This window comes from Acomys minous, assembly GCF_964271855.1.
Source record: "Acomys minous genome assembly, chromosome: 2".
NCBI lineage: Eukaryota > Metazoa > Chordata > Mammalia > Rodentia > Muridae > Acomys > Acomys minous.
This window is the reverse complement of record NC_140484.1, coordinates 23,000,786-23,027,539: the sequence shown is the minus strand read 5'-3', so window position 1 is coordinate 23,027,539 and position 26,754 is coordinate 23,000,786. Positions and strand designations below refer to the sequence as shown.

The following is a 26,754-nucleotide window of genomic DNA, read 5'->3' as shown; positions in this document are numbered from 1 at the left end:
AGATTACCCCCCCCCCCCCCCCCGGCTCTCACATCCCCACCCTTCTGAGCCCGTCAGTTTTTCCTCCCACCATGAACTAACCTGTCTCTCTCTCACACACACACCAGCAACCCTACAGGACACAGTCCTCTGGCTTCCTTCTGGCCTGGCCTCTAGATATTGGTTGTCTTTTTCTTTTCTCAGAACGCAACCCTTAGAGTCAAGGACAGGAGAATTCAGTCCCCATAGTCTCTCAAATGACTTCATGAAATCTTAAAAAAAAAAAAAAAAAAAAAAAAGGAATTGCACAGATGGGGTGGGCTGGTGCGCTGATTAGAAGAGGCCATGATTCAGACAGCAAGAGTGAGTCCTGTTCGCCATTTCTGCTACCTTCTCCAGTGCTGTCGCCTACCTAGGAGTCTGGCTGTACTCCCTTAGACTTGGATTCTCTGCTGAGACATCACTTCTGATGTTGCAAAGCTTGCTGTAACTCTAGTTACACACGTATAAGGCTTCCAGATGACATCCTTTCCTCCTTAAAAGAACTACTAATGTGAGACACAACTTTTGTGAGATACTTTACATATACTATACAATTCATCCACTTATTTTTTTTAAAGCACTTGCCCAGCAAACACCTGAGTTCAGGTTCCCAGAGCCCGCCTCAATGCTAGGTGGGCACAGCAGCCTACTTGTAATTCCAGTGGAGACAAGGGACCCTCATGGCAAACTGGCCAGCAAGATAAGCCATACTGGTGAGATGTGGGTTTGCTGGGAGATTCTGCATGCATGTTTTTTTTTCCAGAGGTGGTTTCTCTGAGCAGCTCTGGCTGTCCTGGACCCACCTCTGTAGACCAGGCTAGCCTCAAACCAAGAGATCCACCTGCTTCTGCCTTCTGAGTTTCATCTCCTGGGTGTGCACTACTATGCCTGGATGTGCACTACTATGCCTGGATAAATACTATTAAATTGTACAGACACATTTTACTTATCCCTTTGGCTATGTTTCCATCGTTTAGCAATTATAAACACTTCTGTAATCATTGTGAACAAGCTTTCATGTGAACATGCATTCTCATTTCTTGAGTCTGAACCTAATGGTGGAACTACAGCAACCCACTCGAACATTTTCTCCTGGTATTATGGCAAGGCTGACTGTGTGTTTAAGCATGCCAAGAAGAATGAGACTGGTTTTCCCTTTTTATTTTACGTTGCTGCCACTAAAACGTGAGGATTCCAAACACCACATCCCCATCAACACTTTTGTTTTTAAAACCTTCTGATAGCTATCCCGTGCAAGGCGGTGTCTCGCTGTGGTTTTGATTTGCATTTCCCTGGTGATTAATGATGTTGAACTTCTCTTCACGTGGGCACTAGCTACCTGTATTTAATTTTCTGGGGAAATGTCTACTCAGATCTTGTACCCATTTAAAAATATTGGTGCTCTCATTATTCAGTTCATCACCTTTTCCTCTGTACAAACAAATACCATAAACTATATAGTCTCTGGGCAGTAAAATCCACCCACAGGAGAGTGCTGTGCAGTGTGTTTGTGTGTGGTAGCTTAGAAAACATGGAAAGAGAACTTGAGTGAAGATGCCACGGTGAGTGCCCATCGCCTCTGTAGTTCGAGTGCTTTGATACCATTCATATCACTGACGAGATATTCTTATTTGATATATTAGCTTTAAGAACCCTAAAACTCTATTTTGCATTTGTCAAATATTAAATAAGATGAAATAATTTGATACAAGGTTTAGTAAATAATTCATTCCAACAATTGAAGAGATGCAGACAGAACCAAATTGTGATAGCAAAATCCACTGACATGGTCAAGCACAACAAATTTGAAAATTTATACTTAATTATTCAAAGCAAGTTACAGAAGTTTACCTAAGTTCTCCAGGTGATGTCTGTGAGGCCAGAACTGCTTTTTCCTCCTGCAAAATTTGTTCTCTTGCACAATAACAATGACTAAAATAAATGGCACCAAATTTTTGGCAAGTCTTGTTTAATTCGGCATATAATTAAAATCTCATGTAGCCTTATTGGTTTTAGTATCCAGCAGAGAGAAAATATTGAAACTCCAAGAGATTCTGAATTAAATAGCTGCAGCAGTTTTGTTTTATTAGTTCTGACTGTGTGAAAAAAATCATAAGGACAACTTTGGAAAAATTGAGTTCTTTTAGAGCCCCAAATGACTTTTAAAACAATAAAACAAACTATAAAGCCTACACAAGTGATATTAAAATTATGTAGTTCAAGAAATGTGACATTCACAAATGTGGTTGTAATTTTTTTTAACTACAGAGAAGTGGCCGTAGATCTATTGGGTTTTGAAAAGGCAGTGTTATATAGTTTAGCAGAATTAAGTGCTTCAATTTGCTGGTGGGGATTATGTAGCTGGGTTGGAATGTCAGAACCAATACCTCTATGGTCTCTACCCACCTTCCAGGGTCTGAGGCTGCAGCCTAGAGAGGGTGGATGCACCCATCCTTTCCTGGCAATTACTTAACAATCCTGCATCAGCAAGCGGCTGTTTCCCCCGGCATCTTAATATTTACTTTTGGGAGGCTTATGGATTTGGATCTCGTTGGCTGGTAGCTGCATCAAGCACAGAATAAAATAGTACCACAACCCCATACGTTCCAGGGAAGCAGAATGAAGGGATGTCGGTAAGGACTTTTGAGTGGTCTGGAGTAACATAACAAGAGCAAAACAAAATGCTGGGAAGAACAGTCCCCTCCTAGTTCACTGAGGTCCCAGACTTTGGGGTATCCGAACACAGTTTTTGAAGACACATATGAACTTGAAGTAATAGCAGTCCTTACTTGGTCCTCAGAGTCCTTGTCTTTCTGGAACCTAAGCCACTGAATTTTCCATCAAGGCAGGTGATGAGAGTGGTATGTAGCTGTAGGGTAACCTGTGGAGCCCGGGACTCTGTGAGACCCCTTCAACAGTTTCCAAAGACAAGGCACTAGTGAAAGTGTATATAGACCTAATGAATAATTAACTTAAAAAAAAAACTTTATACTTGAGTGGTACCAGGTATAGTGGTGGCTCAAGTCCAAGCTCACCTTGTACAACTTGGCAAGACCCTGCCTCAAAATAAAAAGGGGGAGGCTGGAGTTGTGGCTCAGTTGATAAAGAGTTTTTTTGTCCGGTGTGCCAGAAGCCCTGCGTTTGATTCTTAGTGCTGTATGGAGGAGGAGCAGCCTGCAACCGCAGTACATTGGGAGGTCTGGGCAGAAGGCTGGAAGTTCAAGACCAACCTTGGCTACATATTGAGTAGCTCAGGGGTAGAGCGCTTGCCTACTGTGTGAGAGACTCTGGCTTCAGACCCTAGGAAAACCCAGCTAACAAAAGAGTACTTGTGAGTGGATCCTGTGTGTGTGTGGGGTGTGCCCACAGAGGCCAGAAGAGGGTGCTGAGCTCAAATGTGGGACCTCTACAAGTAACTCTTAACTACCAAACTATTTCTCCAGTCACTATGATGTTTGTGAATGCATGCACGGGTGCCTAAGAGCCGCAGCAGTGCTTGTGTGGTCAGAGAGAGCACTGTTGGTCAGTCCTCTCTTTTCGCCATGTCACAGTGATCAAACTCAGGTTATTAGGCTTGGAGGCAAGTGCCTTCAGCGGCTGAGCACTCTCTGACCCTGTGCTGTAAGTTTGTTTTTTGTTTTTGGGTTTTTTTTTTTTTAATATACAAAACTACAAGTATTCTTTTTCAAAATTTTTTTTCCTGACAGGGTTTCTCTGTGTAGCCCTGGCTGTACTGGAGCTCTCTCTGTAGACCAGACTGGCCTCGAACTCAGAGATCCTCCTGCCTCTGCCTTCTGAGTGCTGAGACACACACATACACACACACCCCGCTTGGCTTCTTTTCCAGTTTTTATACTGAAAACTTCACAACAAAACCCTGTATGTTCTTCACCCAAACTCACCAATACTTTTTAACATTTGGCTATTCCCTTTGGTGTGCATATGCATGTGTACATGCGAGTAACTATTAGTAATCTATGTAGTAGAGTGAACTACTTGAACATTGCAATATCAGGACCTTAAATACTCCAGTTTGCTTCTTAGTAATGGGTTTTCCAATATTTAATCCACAAGACCAAAACACACCTAACAGTACCAGTGAAATATTGACATCTATATACAGTCCATGCTTATTTCTATTTTTACCCCAAATTCAAAGAATTGGGTTAATTCTCTAGGAACTTATCAGAATCCTTTTTTCAATGTTTCACTCAATAGTTGTGTCTAACCAGTCTTTCCTGAATCAATACAACTTTCTACATTAAAAGTATCTCCTTATTATGTGTATGATGTGTGTTTTGGGCACCTGAGTCATGGTGTTGCAATGAAGTCTTCCGCCCTCCCTCTGTCCCTCTCTCTTCCTCCCCACCCCACCCCCCATCTCTGGGGTTTGGAGCCTGAACTCAGGTCCTCAGGTTTGCATCATAGGTGGAGCCATCTCACTAGCCTGAAATGGTTTACTTTTGTCCTGGCATTCCTCCAGTTTTCCCACCCACCACTTCTTAATTTCACTTGAGTTCAATGGACAAGGAAATTGTCACAACTTACGACGTATTTTCTAAACTTCATCATTGTTATGGATAACATGTACCATGGAATCAGGTCTTCCTTCCACCCTGGGATCCATGGATCAAAGCTCAGGCTGCCATGCTAGCACCTGGAGATGTGTGTGTGTGTGTGTGTGTGTGTGTGTGTGTGTGTGTGTGTGTGTTGAGGCAGGGTTTCTCTGTGTAGACTTTGTAGACCAGGCTAGCCTCGATCCACCTGCCCCTGCCTCCTGAGTGCTGGATCAAAGGCGAGTGCCACCACACCTGCTTGGGGACAGTGTACTTTTGAAGCTTTTATCACCCCAGGGAAGCTCCTTCAAGCAGTCTGTTGTCTTCCCATGGTGTTTGGCACAAAATGTCTTTGTGCTCACCAAAGTGTCACCGGGGTCAGTTGTCGGGTATTCACCTATTCTCTTTCAGCCCCATCCCTCTCTTCATGAGGGCATTGACATTAATCTTGTTCCCTTCTGTTGTTCACAAAACAGAGCGAACACACGGAGGGAGATGTATTCTTACTAGTCCCCAAGGTCTTTTTTAAAAACTCAAATAACAATGCTACCGGTGTGTCTGTGCTAGGAGCTTTTGTCTGTCATCATTCTGAAAGATGCCGGTGACTCCATCCCCGAGCAGGTAGAAACCTTTATGTCAAGCCCCAAACGCCTCAGATGAAAAAAGTCCACTGCAATAAACTGACCAGGGCTGCATTAGGTAACCCACTCAAGTGCTGTTCTGACTTGGACTCACTCACACCCTAGGCTTGTTGACACCTACTTATCTTTCAAATATCATTTCCTTTGGGAACACTTTCCCTTTTTCAAAGTGACTCTGCTTTCCCCCACACTAGGGGCTGTCCCCTAAGGGTTCAGACATACTACATATGTTACTGTGTTCAATTTGTTTCCTGCTTTCATGAGGGCGGCTTACAGTAGTTGCTCAAGAAAAAAATGTATTAAGTGAAATTCGAACCCAGGTTCTCCAGCTACCCGGTTTCTCTTTCAGTCCCGTTGCAGCTGAAGATGTAATTCTAAAGTTTAAACCTTTATATCTCAATAGAAAAAAAAAGTCAGGGAGTTTTTTTTTTTCTATTAATTGAAGACCTTAGCAGAAACTGCCCAGCTCAAGGTGTGGTCACCGCGGGAGGGCGTCAATCAAGAATATGCCCCTTTGCCCCAGAGGCGAGCGGTAGCCGCACCGGGATGAGGCCAAAATGAGCAGCGCGCTATGGCTTTCAATAGAAAACACGTGTAAAACCTCAGAGGCTGGCTGCGCGCAGCTGTGTCCTTCAGGGCCCCGGGACAGAGGTCCAGGAGCAGCCTCCGCAACCCCCACCCCCACCCCCTACCCCCCATTGATCGAAGAACACTGCACAGCCTCTGCAAGGCGCCTTATGATCAAGGTCTTGCCTGAATTCCGGGTCTTGGGCCCATTGTGTTACCATCCAGGGAGATGGCCGGGTTAGGGATCTCCACAGAGAATCCGGAGCACCTGCAGTCTTTTGGTCAGCGACGCAGCCAAAGGCTAAGGGTCTTCTCCTTGGCGCTCTGAGCTGCGGACGTCCATCGCACTAAGCAATGCCACCGTTTTCCCCAAGATGGGCAGCCTCCCGGGAGGTTGCTTTAGTGCTCGAAGGTGCGGTCCTGCCAGTAGAGTCCCGTCGCTCCTCCAGGGGCTAAGACTGCCTGAGTTTCTGTAGTGGTGCCTTCCCGTTGGGATCCGCGCTCTCGGCGCAAGCCTGTGCTCTTCTCTTCGACGGTCGCAGTCGGACTCTCGGTGCCTAGAGCCTCTGGGAGCGCCTGCGGTGGCGGGCCACTCGGGCGCAGGGTCCCAGGAGTTCGGCTGCCAGCGCGTCTCGGGGGGCGGGAGCTGGGCCAGCAGGGGCGGGTCGGGGCAAGGGAGGAGGCGAGTCCGCGGCCCGTGCCATTGGCCGCAGGCCCTGGCAGCAGGAAGGGACAAGAGCGCTGCCCCACCCCGCGGCTGCCGGAGCCTATCGCCTGGAGCGCCGAGCGCAAATAAATGTGGCGCGGCGGCGCCGGCCGGCAGCTCTCTCCAAGGGGCTGCGGGGCAGCTATGCAGTTCCCGCACCCGGGGCCCGCGGCTGCGCCCGCCGTGGGAGTACCTCTGTACGCACCCACGCCGCTGCTGCAGCCCGCTCACCCGACGCCCTTCTACATCGACGACATCCTGGGTCGTGGGCCCGCCGCACCCACGCCCACTCCCACGCTGCCGTCCCCCAACTCCTCCTTCACCAGCCTCGTGTCCTCCTACCGGACCCCGGTGTACGAGCCCACGCCGGTCCACCCCGCCTTCTCGCATCACCCCGCCGCCGCGCTGGCTGCCGCCTATGGCCCTAGTGGCTTCGGAGGTCCTCTGTACCCCTTCCAGCGGACGGTGAACGACTACACGCACGCCCTACTTCGCCACGATCCCCTGGGTAAGGCGGCGGCGCCAGGCGCGGGTGTCCGTGAGGAAGGCGCACCCGGCGGGTGGCAGCTGCGGGAGGTAGTAGGAGCGGCTCGAAGGACGTAGTAAAAAAAAAAAGTTGAGGCGAAAGCCCTGAGCTGCGAGCCTCGGCGCGGGTGCCGCCGAAGCTGGGGCGCTGGGCGACTCAGATTGCCCCTCCTGCACCTTGCAGACCTCGGGGCCAGAGTAGTCGGGAGAGACCAGGGGCTCCCGGGTAGTAATGGAGGGCAGTCCTGGCCACGCGTGTCGGCCGGGGTGGGGCTCCCTTAGTGAGCAGCACCGGGAAAAGGACGTCGGGGCTCCCGGAGCCTGGCCCCTGCAGCGCAGGGATAGCTGCTGGGCCGGGCGGTTCCTGGGCTGGGCTTGGTTCAACAAGCTTGTGCAGTGAAGGAGCCTGACCCTTTCCGTTCATACAGGAAATCTTGAGTTCTCGATAGGAGTAAATCTGGTTTCTGAAGCTGTTAAGTGTTTTCCTGGCTGCATGAAGCAGACCCTTCCCCCGGAGTAGTGCACGCTGCTGATTATATTTTATCGACATCCTCAATACAGACAAATTCAGGAAACACTCGACGTCTGATAGCCAGGATCCGTTTTTCTGATATTGTTCATTTCCTCTGTGTGGGATGTGACTTTATGGCAGCTAAAATAACCAGTTGCTTCCTCTCGCCTTCCCCCACCCCTTTGGAGGCTGTTTTTTGCACCAGCCTGAAGCCTGACGCAAGCAAAATCTCGAAAAAAACAATGCCAGCTTTCAAAATGGTTAGGTGTAGGCCTACTGACAGAGGGACGGACAGACCGACGTACTGCCACAAGGTTGGTGTAGAAAGATGCAGACCCCAGAACAGTTAGAAAGGGCGACGCAGACACATTGACTACGTAGGATTTTCGAGGCTTGTCCTCAAAATGTGCCTGGGAAATAATCAACGGTGACTCGTTTCGTGCCTGAGTCTAAAGTGAATAAGAGGGGGGCTTACCAGGGTTTAAAGTCAACAGTTCGGCAGCCTCGACAGCCTCGCTGGGAACTTTGGAGATAATTAGTATTTTAATGAATTGGCATTTTAATGCTAGCATTATTTAGGACGCGGCCTCCAGCGCTCCTCTCTTCTCACTGCTACAGCTTCAGGGATTTGGGGTGTGGGCGTTATAATTTTATACCTAAAGGGGTATCATATTTGTATTTTTAAATTTCAGCCTGCGGGGTGTGTGACCGGCCCCAACTCTATAGCGGGGGGCGGGGGGCGGCAAACGTTTTCACAGAGCTCGCTCTGGTTTCCTTGGGTTTCTGCTGGGCCTGAGCAGAAGGAAGCAAACTTTTTTTTTTGTAGACAGACCAACAGGAAACACATTGACGGAAATGTTGCCATAGCCCACGGGGTGGCTTTAACTGGCCGCCCCCGCAGGCCGAGTGTGAAATCAGAGGAGGCCAAGGCGCGCTCCAGCCACGATTGGAGGGGCCCCACTTGAAGCCTAACACCGGCGCCTTTCCGAGCGCTTCTGTACAGCCAGGCCTTGGGGGAGTGTACAACTCCGCTCGCTCTCCTTAAGTGAGCACGCTGAATTAGTGCATACAGCTGAGCCGGTTGGCTTTAAAAAAAAAAAAAAGCTTTTAAAAAGCCCGGCAGGGGTTCTTTGGGGGTTGAAAAAGATTTGTTTGCTTTTACCCACAGGTGTCCCGAGGTGGTCTGTGTGTGCTTTGGTGGGGGAGTGTTGAATCCATCCGTGTATCTGAGTGTATGTGATGGGAACGGGTCTGATTTTTGGCCTCGGGGACTGCCCAGAGGGCCTTGGTTAACCACCGCTCTTCTGACCCACAGGCAAGCCCTTGCTCTGGAACCCTTTCCTACAGCGGCCTCTGCACAAAAGAAAAGGCGGTCAAGTGAGGTTCTCCAACGACCAGACCATCGAGCTAGAGAAAAAGTTCGAGACTCAGAAATACCTCTCCCCACCTGAGAGGAAACGTCTTGCCAAGATGTTGCAGCTCAGCGAGAGACAGGTCAGCACACTGCCCGCGGGGACCCCTTCAGCTTGTTGGGCTGAAGCAACAGTGCGCGCCCCCGGCACTTCTGCCCCTACCCAGCTGCGCTAGTCCTCACCATAGCCCCAATCTCTTCTCCCCAGGCCGCTGGGGATTTGGGACTTTTCTGCCAATTTGCTTTCTTTTCTGTAGGTCAAAACTTGGTTTCAGAATCGACGAGCTAAATGGAGAAGACTAAAACAGGTATTGACACGGCTCTGTCTCTATGGAAATAAATGTTTGTATCATGTTATCTAAAAGCGAGAGACCTGTTATGGGTTGTATGCAAAAGTCATTTGGGAGACTACTTAACCTCTTCACCTTGATTAAAAAGGCAAATACTCCTGCTGAAATTCAGGATGAGTTGCTCAGGTGGCACTAACCCTAAATGCGCCTAATGCAGTTTCTCTATCAGTTAATGCCAGGGTTTCACACACTGGCCAGTAAACCGCCCGGCTAATTGTTTTATAAACCCCTATGTTGTTTATCTCATTAACGCAGGAAAGATAAAGTAATTGACAGTAAGTGACTTAAGCAGTTATCTTTGGGAGAAAATTGTTTCTTGTATTTACACACCCATAGTAAAACCAGGCAGGACTCAAGGGTAAATACAAAGACACAAACACCTTTAAGTCTTATTTGCACTTTTAAAAAAAAGAATTAAATATCAAAGAGTTTAAAAAATTATTATAAAAAAATGATTATCAGTCTCTTGCCAGCTCTTAAAATTAATATGAAACACACACACAGAAATCTCCACACCTATTTGGAAAGTAGCTTGAACTTCCTAGCAGTCTTTGAATGACCTTGTTAATAAATGAGTGATTAAAAAAAGGAAAGGCTAACTCATCCCAAAACAGCCTTGCTAAAGATTTGGTTTGGGTGCCCCAAGCTGGACGCTCCCAGAGTTATCTGACAACTGCTGAATACTTCAGCTGGCAGTGCTGTAAATCACAGGATGATTTAAAACAAACCAATGTGCTAAACGGGGAATTTTAATGTCGATTTTAAGTTGTACTGCTCACACTTTTTTTTTTAAAGATGCTGTCCTAAAGAACATCTTGAAACAACCAACAACAACAAAAAAACCTTCCTGTAGTTTCATTATTCTTAAATATTTGAGGATTCCCTCTCACTAACCTTGTATGTCTTTTGTAAATTTGGTAACAATGTTTCTTTATAATGTTAGGCACCTGCAGGCTTAAAAATTTACTGCCTGTACTTGGCTTGGAGCTAGTTTCCCAAGGACTTTTACAATTGTGCTTTCTCTGTAATAATGGGAAAATTTGCCCAGATTTTAAGCAAATTGCAATCTCTTTAGCAATAATAGTTTAGTTCTATGATTTTTTTAACCATAAGTTTGTAATTTGGTACATAGTTATGTGTGTATGTATTTATAAATTTACTTGTGAAGACATGTGGAAAAGGATTCAATAATTTGCAGCTTCTTTAGTATACATTTTAAATATTCTTTTCTTTTTTTAGGGGGTTAGGCCTTAGTATTACAAACCCAGCCATTGACATTTGTTCTTTTAAAATGTTAGGAGACCCTATTTGGGGCAATATCTAAAGAAGGAAGATTGTAACGTCGTCTGAACTGAACTGAGTTTTGTTGTTTTGTCGTTGGTTTGTTTGTTTTTTCTCCTAAACTTCTGCAAATCTTGCTCATGGATCTGCATTAAGTGTATAACCTCTCTCTGGTGTGACTTTCTCCCTCTTCTTTCAAATGGAGGAAATCGATCACAAGTGTGCCTCCTTAGTAAAAAGATTTTAATGAGAATAGGCTGCTAAATTGAACTTCGTAAGTGTGCTAAAGGGGGAAATAAAGCATTTTGATTCTTATGTCTTCTATCTCACGTCTGCGTTTTCATCCCCTTCGTTCAGGAGAACCCACAAAGCAATAAAAAGGACGAGTTGGACAGTTTGGACACTTCTTGTGACCAGGGCCAAGACTTGCCCAGTGACCAGAGTAAAGGTGCTTCTTTGGATAGTTCTCAGTGTTCGCCCTCTCCAGCCTCCCAGGAAGACCCCGACTCTGAGATTTCAGAAGATTCTGACCAGGAAGTAGACATCGAGGGTGACAAAGGCTACTTCAATGCTGGATGATAATCCCTGGCAGTGACACGTTCAGAGTCGGACTTTCCAATACTGTTTGCTACAGACAAACTGGAGAATTCTAAGTGAGGAAGAGAAATAACGCTCTTCTAGTGTTCTGAAAATCTTTGGTGCACTGGCTGATTAACAAACATGCATTGAATCCTTAATTTTGACTTAACATATGATATATACCAGTTTCAAGTTGTTTTGATAAAGTGACTAAATGTACCCTCATTTTTAAAAAGTGAATTCTTTCTATTTATGAGAAGGAATTTGAACTTTTGTGTAAAGCTTAAATTATAACTTTAAAGGTTTTTAATACACTGTTCTTGAAGTGACTTTTCCTAAACCTGTAGCTATACCCTCAACTTCAGAGGTGCACTTAGAAAGGGGGCCCACATTTGGGGCTCCTTGGGACATTTTTAAAAGAGCACACTCGACTTTTACATGTCATCTTACGTGGCCGCCTTAACTCCCAAAGCCATTTCAGATCACTTGGCTCCTGGTGTTTGTTCTTATAAGCAAGATAGTTGCTAAGATTCTTAAAATCTTGTTTTAAAAATCTGCCAGTGTCTCTGACCCCAGTGTTAAGGGATGGTGTAGTCCCTACAGGCAGGGAGACTAACTCATTTGTGACTGATCCCATGTAAACTAGAAATAGGACAATTAAATGTAAGTAGATTGTAGAAAGTGTGTTTTATAGAAACAATGTACATAGCATGTATACAGAAGTCACTGTAAAATCCCTGCCAAAATGATGTTTGTTTTTTTTTTTTAATTTAATGAGTTAACTTGCATATAACATCCATAGTGGGATGAATGACTTTGTTGAAATTCTTACTCTTTGGTTAAAAAAAATCTAAACAAAACGACACTTGACAAGGGTATCTGTGTGTATGTGTGTGCACCCACATGCTACAGGGCTTGGGGGCTGGTGGAGTGGCCCCTATGGGAGGTGAGGTTCCCCTCTCCTAGAGTATAAATTTAAGCTTTCCTAGGAGTGTTTGCTAGGGCAGGTGTGTGTGTGTGTGTGTGTGTTGGGGACCAAACAGGGTGGTTTGGAGCTACAACGGAGCACCATCGATTGGTGTGAGCCGCCACTGTCCTTGACCAGCGTGAGTCAACAATGCCGGGCTGCTGTGCTTTGTGAGGAGGCAAGTCAGGGTTTGGAGGGTCTGATGAATGGAGGTCAGGTTCGAGTTGCTGATCTAGAAGATCTGGGAACATTAAAACTTGTGGTCCAGCGAGAATTCGAGGGTTGGTGCTCTAAGGTGCTGGATGTGTAAGAGAGCACTCCCACCCTGCGCACAGGCTTCCCTTCTGTTAACTCCTGTCAGCGTTAGGCTGGGGACAGCAAACAGAAGCAGGAAGCACCGGGAGTTTGGGGAATTTGGCGGCTGAGACAAGGGGGTAGGGTCCAGGAGGGGTTCTTGTGGGAAGAGGGAGGAAAAATGCTGATAAACAGGTGGCCAAGGGGCAGGACTTCTGAGGAGCAACTATTAACCTGCATCCATCTGCCTGTCTGGCTGAGCCCAGGTCCCACAGCCTTCCACAGAGACCTGTTTAGGAGAGGCCCAGAAATCTCTTTTAGCCTTGACTTGCGTAAAATCCTTTAGTTATATAATAAAAGAGCCCGTGACAGAATCTGTCCGAGGAATGCTGTGGCACCCCCACATGGTCATTCCGGTGAAGACAGGCCCTCACATCCTACCTCCTGAGAGTCCAAGAAGGCCATGGAATTGCAGACAAATAAGGTCCCCAGAAGCTGGCAGTGGTGGTGGTGGTGGTGGCGGTGGCGGCATGCCTTTAATCCCAGCACTTGGGAGGCAGAGGCAGGTGGATCACTGTGAGTTCGAGGCCAGCCTGGTCTACAAAGCAAGTCCAGGACAGCCAAGGCTACACAGAGAAACCCTGTCTTGAAAAACAAAAACAAAAATAAGGTTTCCAGAAAACACTGAGCACTGGTCCTTAGGCAGAGGGGCAGGCCTGGAAGTTTAAAGGTCTACTTTGAGTTTTAGCTCTTGGTCTCAGCTCTAAGACAATGGCCCAGTAGACCTGCATGACCCCTTGCAGGTCCCCCTGTCCCAGCTCAGGTCATGCTCTGCATTGTCTCCTGGGCTCAAGTTGTTGGAGCCCAAAGGGGCCTCTCATCCTGTGGGAGAGTTTTGCTTCCAATCAGCTGCAGGCTCCGAGCTCCAGACCTGCCTAACAGGTTACAAAGGAGTTTTCAAAAGCCACCAACAGTTTGGTTTGAAAGTGGGGTTGTCTTTATCCAAGTTTTAGAGAATGTGGCATTTGCATGGGGATTAAAAGGATCCTGAAATCTCTGTGTTTCATTACTAGTGAGTGATAACCTCTGGTAATGTTTACTCTCGGAAGGAACTGTATCACCACTAATAGGCAAAGGGACAGCAACTTATGTATTATTGATTGACACAAGAAAAGGTAAGAGCGGAAATCTTGTTTTAAAGTAGACAATCACTGACTGCATGCTGTTTTCCAATTGGGAGCTAGCCCAAGTTTCCTTTTGAGTTGCTCATATTCTGAATCTAAATGTGCCCCTTAAGAATGGAGAGTGAGCCGGGCAGTGGTGGCCCATGCCTTTAATCCCAGCACTCGGGAGGCAGAGGCAGGCGGATCCCTGTGAGTTCGAGGCCAGCCTGGTCTACAAAGTGAGTCCAGGATAGCCAAGGCTACACAGAGAGACTCTGTCTTGAAAAACCAAAAAAAAAAAAAAAAAAAAAAAAAAGAATGGAGAGTGTCATCCGGCAGTGGTGGTGCTCGCCTATAATCCCAGCACTCGGGAGGCAGAGGCAGGTAGATGGCTGTGAGTTCAAGGCCAGCCTGGTCTACAAAGCGGATCCAGGACAGCCAAGGCTACACAGAAAAACCCTGTCTCAGAAAAAGGAAGAAGGAAAAAACAAAAAACAAAGAAGCCAGGTGTGGTGGTGCACGCCTATACTCCCAGCACTCGGAGGCAGAGGCAGGTGGATCGCTGTGAGTTCGAGGCCAGGCTGGTCTACTGAGCGGGTCCAGGATAGCCAAGGCTACACAGAGAAACCCTGTTTCGAAAAACCAAAAAAGAAAAGAAAAGAAAAAAGGAGAGTGTGTCGGTTGTGTGGCATTCTCAGGACACTGGTTAACATTAACTTTTACAAAGTACTCTGTTACAGACTGCCAATGGGCATCTACAAACTCTTCCTGCAATCCAGACATTTTTCATTTGTTTGCCCTTTGGCTAGTTCATGTTGAAGCGGCGTGTATGGCCTTTACAGCTCAGCTCCTGTCTTGTTTTTAACTCTTTTTATCAGGAGATTCAACTTGAAAAACGGTTATCATTTAGCAGAAAGACAAACAGAAAAAGCACATTTTTGTAAGCAAAACGTTAATGATTGGAAGAATTGTCCTAATTTCACCGTGACAGTGTGTGATTAATCCCCTGGGTCGTGTACTTATACTTTAAGTTATTCAGTTCATTGCTCTTTGATACCCTGCCTCCCTTAATAGGGTATTGATTTTGCTGGATGATGTACTTTGACTCTTTACACAACATCACTGTTGAAGATGACTAGCCTGTTGCGTACTGTTTTATTTAGAGAACTATTTCGTAAGGTTTCTTTCTTTCTTTTTTTTTTTCTTTTTATGGTTTTTCTCTGAGTGAAAGCTGATAAGACATCTTGTGGGAAAAGAGGAAACCATCGCTGATAGAGAAAGTACCTATTCTCTTTCAACATTTCTGACACGCTCTCTCACTTGTGGTTTTATCACTGTGAGTATTCAGCTTGGTTAAAATGTAGACAGGACAAGGATGGTTTGGGGGAAGTGCTCTTAACTAGGCATGGAAGACACCAAAAGTCCCACCTTGTGGAAAGGTTTCTCTTGAAAAATCCAGTAATTTGTGACCCTGTGAATCTGTGCCTGGAGGTATATATATCTCTCATAGGACGGAATATGGAACCCTGGATGCCAGCGTATGGATGAGAGCTTTTTATCTTGTGCTCAAAATTATCACACACACACACACACACACACACACACACACACACACACACACACACACACACTTCACCATACTAACATTTACTTTTTCATCCATTGGGGTTTTTTTTTTGTTTTGAAACCCCAGTTGGACTCTGTAAGTGACTATTATAAGTTTGTTCCTTGATTATCTATGCGTCATCTATCTATCAGTACTCTTAATCTAAATAACAAGCACTTGGCAGATTCCTCGCCAGGACTTCCAGGTCCATGGAACAGCCACTTCAGAGATATCTGCTGTAACAGGCTTGGAGGCCGGCAGCAGGCAGGCAGGCAGGCCGGCAGGCAGGCAGGAGTCCCATGCCCCTCCCTTGCTGCCTGGGGACCCGAATTCTCGACTTCAGCCTTTTGGATACCACACTTGGGAGGAGGTGTCCATACCTGAAGTCTAGTGAAAACCTCAGCCAGAAAGCACAGGATTCTCACAAATCTTTCCAGACTGAGCAGACTGTGGGAAGGAGAGCTTGGAGCTGGCGTTTCCTGTCTGCTGAGGATCATGACTGGAGCATCCGGCCGGCCGCTGTGAGGTTTACGAGGCTACAGATGGCTTTTCTCCATAGCACTTATCTTTCTTTTTCTTTTCTAGGAGAAGGAGGAGGTCATTGATAATTTAAGGGTGATTTTCCAGGTGAAAACCTGTGAGGGCTGCTTTCCATCCTAGGAAGTTTATTCACCGTGTATTTTCTAACCTGTCTTTAGGATCCCCTTTAATTTGACAGGGGAGATTTCCATCACAAAAGAAATAAAACAACTCTTAAGTATGCAGATGAACAGACATAGAATAGTTAACACAGTAAAGGTTTCCCTTCTTGTATTCATAAATACTTGTAGGGAGAGAGAGGTGTGTTGGGTTTGTCTCCATCTTTATATTTTTCTTTTATAGCTTAATCATGTCCTCACATTTTCTGGTTTTTTTTTTTTTTTTCGTCTTTTTTTCATTCTCCCATATCCAGAAATGCTTTATACTCATTTAGTTTATTTTCCCATTAAGGACAGAAAATGAACAATCTCAATTCCTCAGATGTCAATGTAAGAGCCGATGTCTTCTTGAAATTTGTAGGAGTATTGTTTGTTTGTTTGTTTGTTTGTTTTTGTTTTGAGACAGGGTTTCTCTATGTAGCCTTGGCTGTCCTGTGCTCGTGCTGTAGACCAGGCTGGCCTCGAACTCACAGTGACCTGCCTGCCTCTGCCTCCCAAATACTGGGCTTAAGGGCATGGGCTACCATGCCTGGCAGAGTATTCAGTTTTCAGCTGAGGTGAGAATCCTGGGATGGAAGGCGGGAGACTTAACTTCCAACTGTGTGGCTATAGGACTTCAGTGGTTTGAGGAACCAAGATAAGGAGTACACGGACCTCAGCAAAAGCTCAACAGTAGCAGAGCTGAGAGGGTCTAGGCACTTGGTACCCCTGGGGCTCGTAGATGATGCTTTGGAGATGCGTCAGGCACAGTCAGCCAGGACTCCTAATTTGAAGAAAGGAAATGGGATGCTGGCCCATCAAATGGGATGACCAGGAATTCAGGTCTGTTTCCTTTCCTCCTCTTCCTCCTCTTCTTCCTCCTCCTCCTCTTCCTCCTCCTCCTCCTCCTCTTCCTTCTTATCAAGACAGGGTTTCTCTTGGTTGTCCTGGACTCACTTTGTAGACCAGGCTGGCCTCGAACCCACAGCGATCTGCCTGCCTTTGCCTCCCAAGTGCTGGGATTACACTCTCTGTGAGTTCTAGGCCATCACCTGGTCTACAAAACAGGTCCAGGACAGCCAAGGCTACACAGGAAAACCCTATCTTGAAAAACAAACAACAAAACCCAACAAACACCCCAAAATAAAAACAAACAAAAAATCCCCCAAAAACTCTATGTAGACCGGGCTGGCCTTGAACTCTCAGATCACCAGCCTGCCTCTGCCCTCTGGAGTGCTGGGATTAAAGGCCTGTGCCACTATGCCTGGCTTCAACATACTCTTCATCTGGCTAATTTTGCTTAACAAAATGCTTCCTAGTTGTATCCATCTTCTTGCAAATTCATGATTTATCTTCCTTTACAGCTGTGTGAACCACTGACATGATACATCTTTCAAAGCATTCAAAACTTGTCTGCTCTGATGCGGGTTCTTTCATGTTGCAACTGTATAGTACATTTATTTGTGTCATCCGTCGATGCATGTTTTGCAAAGTACTGTAAATACACTGTAGTGCCGTGGCCTCCTTGTTTGTTGCCAGCATCTAGCGCTGCATTTGGTTGGCAGTAAGCTTTTAGTAAATACACAACAGAATGAAAGTGAAAGCTATATGTCTTCCCTAAAAGATAAGAAAGAGGCATTTTCCTCCCTCCCAAGCCTGGCATCAACGTTGCATTTCCCATTCCTTGGCCACAGGAAACACACTTCTCCTAAAGGGCTCCAGAAGCACAGCCGTTACTCATGGTCTTAATGCTGGAGAGTCCCAGGCTCTCGACAGGGTGGAGAGAGGACACAGGCAGTCTGCAGAAGCCTAGATAAGCTCTCTTCCCCATTTTTACGGCATGGGTTTTTAAGAGGAACTGCTTCTGTGGTTTTAATTGGCCGTCTTTCTTTTCCAACGTGGCCATTTCATTCAGGGTCTGATCCACACTTCTCAATTTCAAACTAGAGTTTTGTTGAAAGGTGTCAGTTTACAGAGAGAGAGAGAGAGAGAGAGAGAGAGAGAGAGAGAGAGAGAGAGGGAGAGGGAGAGAGAAAAGAGATACCCTTTGGGGGTGGCCCATTGCTACAATTTTACCATTTGGTAAGTGGAAGCAGGAAACCCAAATGTTTTTCAACAATTTCCGAAAGTAATTCACGAATTGCAGGGAATAGAGAGTGTGTTGGTGTAAAGTTTTAATTTTGCTTAGCCTCCAGGGGAAATCCACATTATGACACACTTTCCATTAATTGTAAATTAGACCAGGCTAATTCAATTAATGTTTAAAAATGTCCCCTGAGTATAGGTTCAGCTGTCCGGAGGAAGTGGTTTCTTAGACACCTGCCTCCCATAAAGGCTTATGGTACCGGGTGGAGGGGAATGAGGCAGCTATGACGCTGTGTGGTGGTGCTGAGTTAAACGAAGGTGAAATTGTTAGCCTCACCGAGCAATTACTTGATCTCATTAAGGCCTTTAAAGCTACTGGAACACCATGCTGCTGGAAGCAGCTGCTTGTTGTTTAAAATGTGATTTCAGGCATTAAGAAATAAACAATGTTAAAAAAGACACAAAGGAAAAAGAAAAAGGTAAGCCTACAATTCTTGGTATACACATTATATATTATTAACTATCCTATATGAACGTAGAGTACTAAAATACATTTTTATTCCCACAGTATTTTATTTTTTCAAGAAAATTTCTATTTGAAATACCACATTAACAAGTTATAGTTATGTATTCCCCCACCCCCACCCCATGTAGCCTTAGTTGTCCTGGACTCACTATGTAGACCAGGTTGGCCTCCACCTGCCTCTGCCTCCTGAGTGCTGGGATTAAAGGTGTGCGCCGCCACTGCCCAGCTGCTCACTAACGTCTTATGTAGCCGAGGATGAATTTTTTTCCCTCTACTTCCCAGTGCTGGGACGACACATGTGCAACGCCTCACTGGGCTCTTGTATTGGGGACTGAACCTTGGGCCACCTGCATTGTAGGCAGGTGTCTATCACCGAGCGACAGCCCATCCCTCATGCTACTTGAAGATTTATTTATGTATTATTATGTATACAGTGCTCTGCCTGCATATACACCTGCAGGTCAGAAGAGGGCATCAGATCACACTATAGATGGTTGTGAGCTACCATGTGGCTGCCGGGAATTGAACTTAGGACCTCTGGAAGAGCAGTCAGTGCTCTTAACCTCTGAGCCATCTCTCTAGCTCCCCTCATGCTACTTGAAAGAGTTTATCTAAGCAAAAAAACTGTACCCCAGAATTCATAAATCACACTTTTCACATTTTCTAACGAGACTCAATTTTTATTTAATGCTTTTATGAGCATATATTAATTATACATAATAATGGTTTCATGTTGACATACTTGTGCATAATGTATCTAATCATATTGAACTCCCATTCTGCTCTCTTCATTCCCTCGCATTCTCATCATCCACTTCTTTTGCCTCACTAGCCCCTCTTCTACTTTCATGCCCCCTCCCCCCACCCCCTCACCCCCCTACCCCACCCCCACCCCCACCCCTGGCCCCAAGGACCAATGAGTTTCATTTGGGTTACTTACAGAAGCACGTACTGCCAGGTGGTGGCGCGCACCTTTAATCCCAGCACTTGGGAGGCAGAGGCAAGAAGATCGCTGTGAGTTCGAAGCCAGCCTGGTCTACAAATGGAGTATAGGACAGCCAATGCTACACAGAGAAACCCTGTCTCGAAACCCCACCACCACCACCACCACACACACACACACAAGCACAGGTACCTTACCACAGGCTGCACTCATAAAAGCGTCATTCCCTTTCCCACCAATAACAAACTGGTACTAAGCCTCAGGGAAAAGTGAAGTCCCTCAAACCCTTACCCCTTCCATAACAGGATGCTGATAGGCTCAACCTGGAGAGGCCTTTGTGCAGGCAATCACAGCTGCAAAATGCAGTGTTCCCTGCAGCCCCTGGTGCATCCCGCTTCCCCACAACTCATACAGGTCTTGGAGGCTGAATCAGCTACATCCCCATTTCTACATCCTGGCAATGCTTGCTGCAGGGCTGTAGCACTGGGGGAAGAATGTCTCAGCTGTACCATTCACTTGCATCTTTCTCATGGGCTCCAAGGGGAGCCAATGCTGCTTTGAGCAAGATGTCCCCTCTGAGTCTCCAGCATTTAGATACTTAGTCAGTACCCAGTTGGTGAGTACTTGGAAAGCATTAGGAGGTATGGCCTTGTTCAAGGAGGTGTGTCACTAGGGACAGGATGGGCTTCGAGGTTCCAAAAGCCTCCTGCCAGCCCCAGTGTGTTCGCTGTCTGTCTCCTGCTTGTAGAGCAAGATTTGAGGTCTCAGCTGTTTCTTCTGCCAAAACTTTGCTCCTTCATGTGGGAAGCTAACTCTGTGAAATGTTCATTTTCTTTTGCTTTGTTGTTGTTGTTTTTGTAACTCTGGGTGTTCTGAAACTCACTATGTAGACCAAGCTGGTCTGGAACTCCTCACAGAGATGCATCTGCCACTGGGATCAAAGGTGGGTAGGCTCTACTACACTCTGAAATCTTTTTTTTTTTTTTTTGAGGGGGTCCCTCAAGACAGGGTTTCTCTGTGTAGCCCTGGCTGTCCTGGAACTCTCTTTGTAGACCAAGCTGGTCTCGAACTCACAGAGATCTGCCTGCCTCTGCCTCTGCCTCTGCCTCTGCCTCTGCCTCTGCCTTCCAAGCACTGGGATTAAAGGTGTGTGCCACCACATCCAGCTCCCCTCTGAAATCTTAAGCCTTTGTCAGGGTGTTTTTTACCACAGGAACGGAGAAGTAACTAGGAGGCAAGGTGTAGTGGCACACATGTTCGATCCCAGCACTAGGGAGGCAGAGGCAGAGGCAGAGGCAGAGGCAGAGGCAGACCTCTGCGATGAGTTGGAGGTCCGATTGGTATTCATAGAGAGTTCCAGAACAGCCAGAGCAACTGAAAGGCAAAAACAAAACAAGACGACTGCCCGCCCCCCACCTTAAAAAAATGAAAGGGAGAAAAAATGAAAAGAAAAGAAAAGAAAAGTAACTAAGACAGAGGCCAACAGGAAGAGATGGCAAACAGATGGGATTTCCTCTTGGCTCTCAATGGCTATAAAAACTGTGTATTTCTTTTTGTTGTTTTTGGGTTTCTTGAAACAAGGTTTCTCTTAGTAGTCCAGGCGGTGAAATATGTATTCTTTCTCTGTGTATGTGTCTTTAAAAAAAAGTGTGTGTGTGTGTGTGTGTGTGTGTGTGTGTGTGTGTGTGTGTTTAGTGAATAACTTGTAGGAATTTTCTCCCTCTACCATGAGTTCCAGGAATCAATCAACTTAGCCATATCAACAAAACAGGTCAAGTGACGGTAGAGGAGGCTGGCTGGTTGGGAGACTCAGGAAAATATCCCAGGTTGTCAAGCTTTCTAGAACCATTTGACAGGTTCCAAGACTCTGTCTCTTAAAAATAACAAAATAGACTAGATTCAGAGAGTGTGGAGTATGGAAAAGAAAGGATTGAGAGGTGAACTAAACATGAGAAATTTGGTCTATCTTCTCTTTGGGATAGCTACCTAGTACATTACCACCTTAAAGGCTTTCTACATCTTTAGAAGAGAGAGATACATTTAATCTCATCTAGCACAATATCTCTAAAGTTCGTTTAGTTATAGAAGTCTTTGCTTATGTACTATTTCTTTTAGAATTAATTTCCTCTGAAGACAGTTTGGGGAATAGAGGTATAGAATTATGGTGTTTTGTGTTCCCTGGGACTCTCCAGGCCTGTTGGGTCATAAGGCATTGCTCTAGGAAAACATTTTTTTTTCAGACAAGGTTTCTCTGTGTAGCCTTAGCTGTCCTGGACTCACTTTGTAGAGCAGGCTGGCATCGAACTCACAGTGATCCACCTGCCTCTGCCTCCCGAGTGCTGGGATTAAAGGCGTGTGCCACCACTGCCCAGCTGGAAAACATAATCTTTGGGGATAATATGAGAATCCCTGGAGATATTCCAAAGCCAAGGACCACCCTGGAGCCTGGCTGCTGGGTGACACTGATGGCCTTAGTCAGTAATCAGTGACTCTTCTTTTGTGCAGTGACTCTGAGGTGTAGACCCAAGCTGGTCCTGGAAGCACAAGCCTGACATGCCAACTGTTCGGAGGGCAGAGACAAGAGAATTAAAAACCCGAGGTCTGCCTGGACTGCAGAGTGAGTTCGATGTCAGCATGAATAACTCAGTAAAAGTCTATCTCAGAATTAAAAAACACACATGATGTTTTTGGATGTCCACTAACAGCAGGCGACAGTCTGACCCTTCATGATCTCAACATCTTTGGTCCCCAATAAAGACACTAAGGCCTGTGTGCTGCTGCTGCTGAGGACTTTGGGCACACACACACACACACACACACACACACACACACACACACACACACACACACACACCTGGGTCTTAGCAGGAGTGAGGGGAGGAGGGAGAGGCCCTTTAGATTAGTAAAATGCAATTATGAAACATTATGTCAAATTAAAATGTCTGTTAGTCTCTAGAACACCTCACTGGCTCTTCACTCTGATATGCCCTCCTGACTTGGTAACAAATCTCTTCCTGGTCACTAGTTACAAATGGCTTTGATGCTGTGGGTAGTGCTGACACTATAGGTGATGCTGCTATTAAGCAGCAGGGCTAGATGGGACCTTTTTTTTTTTTTTTAATGACCTCCTTTGTGGTTGGTAGTTATTCCTAAGCCTCTTATTAAAAACCTTTAACTTCTTGGACCTGGTCTGTGGGACTTTGGATGCCTGCCCGCCTTGCCCCAGTGGCATTGTCACCCCTTCAAACAGCCTTCCCTTCACATCTGTTGTTCCGGTTAGTTATCCAGAACAGGGACCAGAACAGCTTCCTGAGATTAGAGAGCTAGCTCTCCGAGCAGGGAAAATCTTCCTGAGATTAGGGAGCTAGCTCTCCGAGCAGGGAAAATCTCTGGTACACACTGACTGAACAGGTTTGCTAAATGTACTGCTTGTGCTGGTGAGTGTGTCATCTTTTGAGATGTCATCTGCAGAGACGGGATTCATGGGTGAGGGGTGTAGCCAGTTGGCAGCGCACCTGAAGCCCAGGTTCAGTCCCCAGCAGTGCATATCCATCCGTACCTGTAATTCTAGCAGTTGGGAAGTGCAAGCAAGATGATCAGAAGAAAAGGCAGAATTTGTTTGTTTGGTTTGGTTTTTTTCAACACAGGGTTTCTCTGTGTAGTCTTGGCTGTCCTAGACTCTCTCTGTAGACCAGGCTGGCCTCCAACTCACAGAGATCCACCTGCTTCTGCCTCCTGAGTGCTGGGATTACAGGTGTGTGCCACCGCACCCAGCAAAAACATAGGATTTTATTTTTAAAGATTTATTTGTATATTATTACGTACACAGTGCTCTGCCTGCATGTACACCTGCACATCAAAAGAGGGCATCAGATCACATTATAGATGGTTGTGAGCCACCATATGGTTGCTGGGAATTGAACTCAGGACCTCTGGAACTGAGGACTATGGACTCCAGCCATGTGCTAAGCCCAGGGCTTGCCAATACCTGGTCCTGGCCTGTCTCAAGTCACTTCCCTTCCAATGATCTTACATAACAGGTTGTCAGTAAATGGTCCCTGAACCTTGTCAGCTCAGCTGTCACTCAGATGAACTAAATGTCCCACTTTTCTTTTCCAATTTTTGGAATGCAGGCAATCAGCCAGGAGCGATAGCTTGTACTTGGGAAATGGAGGCAGGAAGGTCAGGAATTCGAGGGCACTCCTGGCTCCATAAGTGAGTTGAAGGCCAGGCTGAGGTTGTAGGAGACCCTATCTCAGACACGAACAAGTAAGCAACAAACAAAAGTTGCCAACAGCCAAGTGTGACAGTTTCTTGCCTAGGCTGCAAAATTACAAACTTTTCTGGAAAATAATAGCCAGTGTTCATCAGGCATTGTCTGCACACTAGGCACTGGCCCAAGCCTGTGAGTGTCACTGCCACTGAACTTTTAAGATATTCTATTTTATTTTATAGGTGTGAGTGTTTTGCCTAGTATCTGTTACCTGTGTACCACATGAGTGCAGTGCCAGCGGAGGCCGGAAGAGGGCACTGTATCCCTTATGACTAGAATTACAGATGGTGCTGGGAATCGAACTCACGTCTTCTAGAAGGACAGCCAGTGCTCTTAACAGCCGAGTCCTCTCTCCAGCTCCTCTGCCACTGAGCTTTGCAACAACCTTTAGAAGTAGTTACTTTATACAGTGAGAGATCTGAATCCCAGAGATGCTTTGTTGCTCTGCTGACATCACCCAGTGAGACCTTAACCCAGATAGCTCCCTGTAAGACGTGATGCCTCGATTGCTATAGATGTTATCCTTCTGTCAGCAGGGTTGGTGACGCTGAAAAGTGTTTGCTTTATAAAGATACCAATGAGGACTTCTTAATGCATCTGGCAGGAGAATCCTCCTTTGGATTAAGGGTGTTTAAGGGGCAGCTCTTTCTCTTATGGAGACTTAGCTACACTTAGGACTTAGGCATACACTGCCATAAAAACACATGAGCAAAGCTGGGCGGTGGTGGCGCACACCTTTAATCTCAGCACTTGGGAGGCAGAGGCAGGTGGATCTCTGTGAGTTCCAGGCCAGCCTGCTCTATACAGTGAGTTCCAGGACAGTGAGAGCTGTTACACAGAGAAACCCCATCTTGAAAAAAAAAAAATCAAGCACCAACCAACTAAGCAACCAAAGCAAGCAAACAAAAAACCCACATGAGCAGGACAGTCAATGCAGGCTATAAGAAGTGACTCACTAATCGGGCGTGCTCGTTCACGCTTTTAATCCCAGCACTCGGGAGGCAGAGGCAGGAGGATTGATGTGAGTTCGAGACCAGCTTGGTCTATAAAGCCAGTCCAGGGCAGCCAAGGCTACACAGAGAAACCCTGTCTCAAAAAACCAAAAAAAAAGAAAAGAAAAAAAGAGTGACTTCCTGGAAGAGGTGGCGTTTACAATCCCCTTGAATGTCAGATACTGTGCTCTGAGGAAAGATGAGAAAGGCAGTCCCCAGGTGCCAATGGAAATATGAGTGTTTTAAAACCTGAGGTCTCTCCCCTGCGGGCAATACAGCTTCATCTTTGGGTCCCAGTTCCCAAGCTGGGAGTCCTTACATGGGTCTGCCAAGGCAATGATGAGGGTAATGCTTTACTATTATTATTATTGTTGTTTTATTTTTTTTGGAGACAGTGTTCTGCTATGTTGCTGGCCCAGACCTCTTTATGTAGTCCAGGCTGGCTTCCAGCCCACAGGGGCTAATGCATCTGAAGAGCATGGCTGGGGGTGCGGTGGGGGGCTGCTGGCTGGTACACCACTCACTCGTGGGCTTCCAGAGTCACTTCTGGGGCCGCCATCCAGCACTTGTCTGGGGCGTCTGAGAAAGCAGCCTTGCCAGGGCTGCACTTCAGTCAAATGATTAAAAGGGGCTGAGCCACTTCAGCTCCCAGGACAGTTTGTAAAGGAAATGAGTTCTGAGGACGAACCTCAGCAGTGTGACAAGGGGCTACTGTAATTGAACAAATGGGTTGTTTATCAGCTTTCTATCTGGCCCTAACAAAACCATGTGAAATGAGGCATTAAACCTCTGGTGTTTTTTTAAAAAAAGATGACAAACACTAGCTAATTTACTGGAGTAGAACATACTGAGCCAAATGTTTAGTTTTGCATTAAATCTATATCTGGCATTTTCATTAAAAGGGGCAAAATGTAGACTTTATTGATGTTCCAGTGCCCATTTCAGATTAATGCCTAACGTTGAAAACGGGGCATGAAATCGCAAATGTATCTGCAAACACATCCAAAGGGGCAGCTAAGTGCTGTGTGCTTCCTCCCAGCCAACCTTGCTGAGGCTGTGGAGTGTTATTACCCGGCTTATTTGGCCGCACTTGCATCAGCCGGGCTAGGCAATATCCCTGATTGCTTAGTTAAATATCCTTCTAGATAAAGGGAAAACATGCAACAAACGATGAGTCCGTGTCACTTTTGTGTAACGAACAATTAAGTCATAATATACTTCTTGATTCATAATTGATATTTTCAGGACAATTAGGTCAGTACCCTCTTGAGGGACAGAACCTGAAACTAAAATGAAGCTCGTCCCATTACGAGATAAGAACTTTCATTTTTCATAACCTTAAATCTCAATTAACGTGTTCTTTGTCTTTGTTTTTTTTTTTAATTTTTTTAAAATTTAGTCTTGTTACATCTCAATGGTGTTCTTTGTCTTTGGATATTCAAATGGCTAAGAAGCTCTATTGTGTATCTTGCTGTTTAGAATTATGACGCTTGAATGACGTGTAAATGAAAAACGCTGCATCTGGGCATTAGGAAGCAGGCCAGGGCCATTTCTAGGGAAATGAGTTCTTGAGTCAGGTTCCTTGGGCTCAGACCCGAGCTCTGGTGAGTACTAGTAATTTCTGACCAGCAGATGTACATGAAATTGGAGCCCAAAAAGAGCTAGTTCTTCAGAAGAAGAAAGGTAGAGTCCCAAAAGAAAACAAGCAAAGGGATGGCAGGAGCAGGGAACGTTATACTTACAAGCCAACAGTTTGACTAAGCTAAGCTCCTCAGTGGTTCTTTAAACCTAAGCCGCCTTATTGATAAACATAGGTCAAAATATGCTCTTCTCCAAAACGTCAGCATTAATCTCACTTGCCGACCTCCCTCATTTCTCCACTGATAAGAAAAGCAAGTTGCCCCTCTCTGCCTTCTCTGACCAGCCTGCTGTGCTCCGCATCTCCTAGGATGCAGAGAGGTCTGTTCAGTAGGACTGCTCAAGTTGTACTTGCACTGGTTCTCAAACCTTCCCAATGCTGTGATGCTTTAATACAGTTCCTCGTGTTGTGGCGACCCCAACCATAAAATATGTCCTTTAT

At 45.9% G+C, this 26,754-nt stretch overlaps 1 protein-coding gene across 1 annotated transcript; it reads left to right on the top strand.

The window, feature by feature from the left end:
* The first annotated feature begins 5,931 nt into the window (after window positions 1–5,931).
* HHEX (hematopoietically expressed homeobox) lies at window positions 5,932–12,008 on the top strand. The gene is made up of 4 exons (XM_084769668.1): window positions 5,932–6,999; window positions 8,843–9,021; window positions 9,196–9,246; window positions 10,927–12,008. Exons 1-4 carry the CDS (start codon window positions 6,582–6,584, stop codon window positions 11,146–11,148), a joined length of 870 nt encoding a protein of 289 aa, XP_084625794.1. The 5' UTR covers window positions 5,932–6,581; the 3' UTR covers window positions 11,149–12,008.
* Window positions 12,009–26,754: the final 14,746 nt, after the last annotated feature.

Coding starts and splice junctions, on each gene's coding strand:
- HHEX (XM_084769668.1), top strand. CDS start 6,582: ATGTGGCGCGGCGGCGCCGGCCGGCAGCTCTCTCCAAGGGGCTGCGGG. Junction 7,000..8,842: donor ACTTCGCCACGATCCCCTGG/GTAAGGCGGCGG, acceptor TCTGACCCACAG/GCAAGCCCTTGCTCTGGAAC. Junction 9,022..9,195: donor TGCAGCTCAGCGAGAGACAG/GTCAGCACACTG, acceptor TCTTTTCTGTAG/GTCAAAACTTGGTTTCAGAA.